Source organism: Chiloscyllium plagiosum, chromosome 12 (assembly GCF_004010195.1).
Source record: "Chiloscyllium plagiosum isolate BGI_BamShark_2017 chromosome 12, ASM401019v2, whole genome shotgun sequence".
In the NCBI taxonomy this organism is placed as follows: domain Eukaryota; kingdom Metazoa; phylum Chordata; class Chondrichthyes; order Orectolobiformes; family Hemiscylliidae; genus Chiloscyllium; species Chiloscyllium plagiosum.
Window position 1 is genome coordinate 56,010 of NC_057721.1, and position 7,086 is coordinate 63,095.

At 46.7% G+C, this 7,086-nt stretch overlaps 1 protein-coding gene across 1 annotated transcript in view; it reads left to right on the top strand.

Annotated features, from left to right (window-relative positions):
• LOC122555467 (phosphorylase b kinase regulatory subunit alpha, liver isoform-like) overlaps positions 1–7,086 on the top strand; it is a 112,580-nt gene that overhangs the window by 13,321 nt on the left and 92,173 nt on the right. The window contains exons 5-6 of the mRNA XM_043701494.1: positions 980–1,148; positions 2,325–2,407. Coding sequence (XP_043557429.1) covers positions 980–1,148; positions 2,325–2,407 — 252 coding nt within the window. The remainder of the gene's footprint in view (positions 1–979; positions 1,149–2,324; positions 2,408–7,086) is intronic.

Below are 7,086 nucleotides of genomic sequence, written 5' to 3' on the forward strand. Positions count from 1 at the left end.
AATCGAGACATATAAGATAATCAGAGGGTTAAATCAGTTGGACAATGAGAACCTTTTTCCTCAGATGGTGAAGGCTTCCACGAGGAGACATAGCTTTAAATTGAGGGGTGATAAATGTAGGGCAGATATTAGGGGTACTTTCTTCACTCAGAGAGTGCTGGGGGATGGGACAGCCTACCTGCAACAGTAGTAGACTCACTGACATTAAGGGCATTTAAATGGGCATTGGACTTACATATGGATAATAATGGAATGGTGTAGCTTAGATGGGCATCAGACCAATTTCATAGGTCGGCACAACATCGAGGGCTGAAGGGCCTGTACTGTGCTGCAAAGTTCCATGTTCTATAAGATGCAGGAGCAAATGTAGGTCATTCAGCCCATCTTTTGCTCCGACATCTTAGGCTCTGAGAATCATGATGCTCCAATATTCATTGTTATCGTGGTCAAGTGTAATAAAAAGAAATTGAGCCACTAGGATCCTCACAGAGCTTTTTGGGACTTTTCCAGTGGACTGTTGGCATTTCTTGGTGAAGATGGGAGGTGGGGGAGGGAGTGTAAAGGTAGGCAGCTTTTGTCGTGGAACATCTCGTGAGCAACTAGCCTCCTGGCTTGAATTCTTCTTCTTCCAGCTGGTTAATATCTTAATTGTGTTCTGCTGAATGTCTTAATTTACTGTAAATCCAATGGTATTTTACACCATAACTCCTCAAGTGACAATTCAGTTTAGAATGTGCATGAGGGGCTTAGGTAAAGTAAAGGCACATGTGAATTTAATTTAATCCATCTTATTTTACCTTGCACAGTACATTTGAATGTTTTACCATGTTGGCAGTGCCATATCAATGCAGGTTGTTGGTGCATCACCAACTTTAGTGATGGATGGGAATTCAAGGATTGTGTGCTCTGTCAGAGAGCAATTGCCACATCTACATCACTTCCATCATGGCTATGATCATAGCGATCTGTTTTGGTCCAGGTGGAAAAAGTGGAAAAGTTCAAGCGAACACAGAGTACAAAGGACTCCCTCCATGCCAAGTACAACACCTCCACCTGTGGTACTGTCGTCGCTGATGATGAGTGGGGTCATCTCCAGGTGGATGCTACGTCCCTCTATCTCTTATTTTTGGCTCAAATGACAGCCTCAGGTAAGGACTGTGTTGTGAAAGATTATTTCTGAACAGGGAGAAAAATTGCAAGGTCTGAGACTGTTCTCTTGCTCAATTGTTCTGGTGACCTGTAGCTATATGGGACATCTCTGGGATGTGTCTGGACTCTGTATGCATGATGTTCACTAATGCGTATCCCACAGGGCTCCCTGCCCTTGGGACACATATAGCTCCTTGTGAGTTCATTGCATGAGTAACTGAAGGGCCCAGCTCTGGGGAAGGGGCCAGGGTTGACCATGGAGTTTTAGAAGGGTTGACCATGGAGTTTTAGAAGGCAAAAGTGAGGGCTGCAGATGCTGGAAATCAGAGTCTACATTAGAGTGGTGCTGGCAAAACACAGCAGGTCAGGCAGCATCTGAGGAGCAGGAAAATCGACGTTTCATGCAAAAGCCCTTCATCAGGAATGAATTTTAGAAGAATGAGGGAAGAGCTGATTGAGATGTATAAGATGCTAAAGACAAAGTAGATGTGGAGAGGATGTTTCCTCATTTGGAGCAAACTGGAACGGGAGGTCATGGTTTTAGGATAAGGGCCGGCAGATTTAAAACTGAGATGAGGAGAAACCACGTTTTTTCAAAGGGTGGAATTAAGACCCCAGAGTGCGGTGGATGCTGGAACATTGAGTAAGGAGTTAGATTTTTGATTAGTAATGGGTGGTGGAGCTGAGGCTGTGATGAGACGAGCCATGATTGTATCAAATGGGGGAGCGGGCTCGAGGAGCTGAATGGCTTACTCCTGCTCCTCGTTCTTATGGATAATCTTACCTATATCATTGACATCCCATGAATGAATGCATATTCTCTCTATTTATAAACTAACAGCTTCTTATCTAAAGAAGGTGTTGCTTATGTTGCGTCTGGCTGCCTTGGCTGTCACTTCAATTTGGGGTCCCCTGTGTTTACCAACACTGCCTCTGTTTTTATTGACTCCACCTAACCTATGTGACTTTAATCACTTCTCCAAAATGGCTGGTGAGGATTAGTTCCTGAAACTCTGTTCTGTTTAGACAGGAGTCACGTTCAGAGGCTGTTCTTTTCCAAAGGAACGTAACGTTCTCTGTATCAGTGGGTCGGAGGAGCAGCTTGACTGTGGGTCAAAGGGAGAACTGTGCGATGTGGTTTTGCATTAATTCAGTTTTTATTCACTTTTCCGTAGGGTTACGCATCATTTTCACCCTCGATGAAGTATCGTTTATACAGAACCTTGTATTTTACATTGAGGCTGCCTACAAAGTAGCTGTGAGTATTTGCAGACAGTGAGATCAGAAACACAAAAGAATTTGACCTATTGTCCCTTTGTTGGCTGTGTTTTGGATGCAGCATCTCCAACGCTGGCTCACTTGTTGGATACGTGCAAGTTATCAGCTTACTGCTGAACTGAGCTGGCAATCTTGGATGGTTATTATGCAGGAGGTGGCTATTTGGCCCACTGTGCCTGACCTAGCTCATTAAATCAGGATTGGGGTAGACAGGCCAGAGAATTCTCTGAAACATCTATGGGTTTGGGGACAAGGCAACCTAACAATGCTCTTCAGTCTGCTGGTGGGAATGTGCAGTCTTATTCTATTCAAGGTTACCTCTTTGCCTGTTTTCCCCCTTCCTGTTATGATCCCAGGATAATCAGGACAAGTTAGATCCCACAATGAAACGCGACTCGAAGAGTTTTGTTTTTGCTTTGTTTACCTTGATGGCCAGTCACTGAACATATTCACAACAGACTGTCAATATATTCTTTAATTAAAAAAAAGTCAAAGGTTATTACGCAGAAAAAGAAAAGAAACATTTGTACACTATGCACAAATTATTTCAAATAGTCCTTTTTCAAATATCAGCATTAAAGTTTAAACCCTTTTACCCTCAACAGCAACTATATGTATAGTCAAACCACCAGGAAGGGTCATTTGGTCTCCAAGTTAAAGTTTAGTCAGGCCAAGTGAACCTAGAACTTTGTTTCTCGGGCTTTCTCTTACTGATGTTTGAAGCAATTTCAGAGCAAGTATGTGGTTTTCCATACACTTAGCTTCCAGAAGTTTTCTGTTTCTGGATATTTCCTCTTGATCCACGCAGGACTTTTTCCCAGCCCTGACTGCTTGGGGGTTGCTAAGACTAACAGCAACGCTTTGCTCTGACTGAACACACACACACTGTCTGACCTTATGGATGGTTCTATCGTTCTGTGATATTGGACATCTCCTGCTAGTCAACAGAAGATTTTTTTCCCAACCAAAACGCTTGTTCCAAATGCACTAGACTATTCACCTCAAGTGTTTTGATGTGTCCATCTTATTTAGGTGCATGTAAACACAAGACTGCAGACAGGCAAAAGTGAAGACTGCAGATGCTGGAAATCAGAGTCTAGGTTAGAGCGGTGCTGGAAAAGCACAGCAGGGCAGGCAGCATCTGAGGAGCAGGAAAATCAACGTTTCGGGCAAAAGCCCTTCATCAGGAATGAATCAGACTTCAGACATTCCAGCCACGACTCGGTGGTTAGCACTGCTGCCTCACAGTGCCAAGGACCTGGGTTCGATTCCACCCTCCGGCGACTGTGTGGAGTTTGTACATTGTCCCCATGTCTGTGTGGATTTCCTCTGGGAACTCTGTCTCCTCCCTGCAGCCCAAAGATGTGCAAGCTAGATAGATTGGTCATGCCAAATTGCCCGTGGTGTCTAGGGATGTGCAGGCTAGGTGGGTTAGCCATAGGGAATGCATAGTTGCAGGGATAGGGTAGGGGTGTGCGCCTGTGTGGGATGTTCTTCAGAAGGCCGGTGTGGACTGGATCACCCTGGTTTGGCCTGGATCGGCCTGGTTCCACACTGTAGGATTCTGTGATGGGCTCAATGGACTCAATGGGCGAAATGGCCTGCTTCCACATTCTGGCCATTCTGTGATTTGTCCATCCCTAATTGCCCATGAATGGAATGGTTTGTTTGACCATTCCATTCATGGGGATTTTTAGAGTCAACCATATTTAAATGTTTTTAAGATTGACTCGTGACATTGCGCACGCTGGCTAGCCAGAATTTATTGTCTGTTCCTAGATGCCTCCTTGAGAAGGTGGTGGTGAGCTGCCTTCTTGAACTGCTGCAGTCCATGCCCTTAGGGAGGGAATTCCAGGATTTTAGCCCAGTGACAGTGAAGGAGCAGCAAAATATTTCTAAGTCAGGATGGTGAATGGCTTGGAGGGAAATTTGCAGGTGGTGGTGTTTCCACATATCTGCTGCCCTTGCCCTTATAGATACAAAGGGTCGTGGGTTTGGAAGGTGCTGTCTGAGGAGCTTTGTGTATTTCTGCAGTGCATCTTATAGATGCTATTGAGCATCGGTGCTGGAGGGAATGGATGCTTGTGGAGGTGGGGCCAATCAAATTGGCTGCTTTGTCCTGGATGGTGTTGGAGCTGCACCCATCCAGGCAAGTGGGGAGTATTGCTGAGTCTTCAGTTAGAGGTAGGCCAGACTAGGGGAGGACGGCAGATTTTCTTCCCTGGGAATGGTATCATTGGAACAGCTCTCTCATGGGCTAGGATGGCCACTGAATGGCCTGTGCCTCTTTTGTGCAAACAGACAGGGCTAAAACTGCCATTGAGATTTTAATCAATCTGTTCCAAGATGTTACAACAGAGCTGTAGTGTTGCTGGGACTCCCAGTTTAGAGGTAGGGACACTGTCACCATGCAAACAGCACCTTAAAGCTGTGATTTATGATTGGCTTAATTGTGCAACTGTTTCAAAAGTACATATTGTATTTAAAATATTCTCCCTATGGCGTAAATTCTCCCCCAAAATTACTTGTCTCAGAAATGATGTCCACCCGTATCTCTGTCCAGGCAAAGTGATGTCTGTTATGACGGCTTTCCTTGCAAGCTGGGTCTGCCAAGTTATGATTTGAATGTTGGAGCTGGTCAGAGAGATTGAAGGGCCATTCATTCCTGTGTAAATACAATGGCTTTTACACTGCACTCTGCCAACATGAGGCCAGATACGGTATTGGCAAGACTTAGTAATCTCAAAGAGAGCACAAGTCAGGGGAAGGCTCTGTTACTGTATTCCATTGTATGCTAACTCTCCTTCCCTCAGAATGCAGCTCGTTGCCAGCCCGAGCAGTTCCACATCCCTCGCCGATCATTTTCCTGTCCCTGCTAACATCTCAGTTGGGTCTGACCATATTAAACTTCCCTGGCCACCTCCCCTGATTGTCACTGGGTGGAAGAAGCACGACAGATTGAACTGCTTCCAGCTCCCACGTTGCCAGTGTTCATGTGAACCTGTACAGGCCCCTTGAGCCTGCTCTGCCATTCTGGAAGATCACGGTGGATTTGACTACTCCGAGTTCCATGGGAATGGCCAAGGTAATTCCAAATTACCTTTCACACCCTCGCTTGTCAAGAACCTTAGTCAGGCTCTGCCTTATAAAGTTCAAAGCCTCTGTTTCCACCAGCCTTTGATGGCACCGTAGCTCAAGTCCCTGCCTCACAGCAGCAGGGACCCAGGTTCAATTCCCGCCTCAGGCAACTGTCTGTGTGGAGTTTGCACATTCTCCCCATGTCTGCATGGGTTTCCTATGGGTGCTCTGGTTTCCTCCCACAGTCCAAATCATGGAGATGTACAGCACGGAAACAGACCCTTCGGTCCAACCCGTCCATGCCGACCAGATATCCTAAATTAATCTAGTGCCATTTGCCAGCACTTGGCCCATAAACCCTTCCTATTCATATACCCATTCAGATGCCAATTAAATGTTGGAATTGTACCAGCCTCCACCACTTCCTCTGGCAGCTCATTCCATACACACACCACTCTCTGCGTGAAAAAGTTGCCCCTTCGGTCCCTTTTAAATCTTACCCCCCACCCTAAATCTATGCCCTCTAGTCCTGGACTCACCAACCCCAGGGAAAAGATCTTGTCTGTTTACCCTATCCATATCCCTCATGATTTTATAAACCTCTATAAGGTCACCCCTCAGCCTCCGACGCTCTATGGAAAACAGCCCCAGCCTGTTCGGCCTCTCCCTATAGCTCAAACCCTCCAACCCTGGCAACATCCTTGTAAATCTTTTCTGAACCCTTTCAAGTTTCACAACGTTCTTCCGAATTGCACGCAATATTCCAAAAGACTCGGTGATTCTATGTGCAGGTTAGGTGGACTGGCCATGGGAAATACAGGATTCCGGGGATAAGGAAGGGGTGTGGGTCTGAGAGGGTTACTCTTCGGAGGGTTGATGAGGACTCAATGGGCCAAGTGACCTGTTTTCACACTGTAAGGGATTCTATGATTTCATGATTAAGAATGTTCCAAAGACTCGACAAAATAAACTTCTCATCCACATTGTAAGTCACAGAATTATTACAAGAGAGAATGCCATTTGCTCCATCTAGCCTGTATTATTCCTAAATGCCAATTTCTTTGCCTTTTCCCCATATCCCGGCATACCACTGTTACGAATGAACGCTTGTTTCTTTTTCAAATCACATCACATCAAATCAAAGCTGCCTGTGTTCTTTTCACAAGTGGGAACAAGCTTCTCACCCTGTCTGCATGGGCATGGGGTCAGTCAGGGTGGAGGGTGTGGCTGTGGGGTCAGTCAGGGTGGAGGATGTGGCTGTGGGGTCAGTCAGGGTGGAGGGTGTGGCTGTGGGGTCAGTCAGGGTGGAGGGTGTGGCTGTGGGGTCATTCAGGGGGGAGAGTGTGGGTGTGGGGTCAGTCAGGGTGGAGGGTGTGGCTGTGGGGTCAGTCAGGGTGGAGGATGTGGCTGTGGGGTCAGTCAGGGTGGAGGGTGTGGCTGTGGGGTCAGTCAGGGTGGAGGGTGTGGCTGTGGGGTCATTCAGGGGGGAGGGTGTGGCTGTGGGGTCAGTCAGGGTGGAGGGTGTGGCTGTGGGGTCAGTCAGGAGGGAGGGTGTGGCTGTGGGGTCAGTCAGGGTGGAGG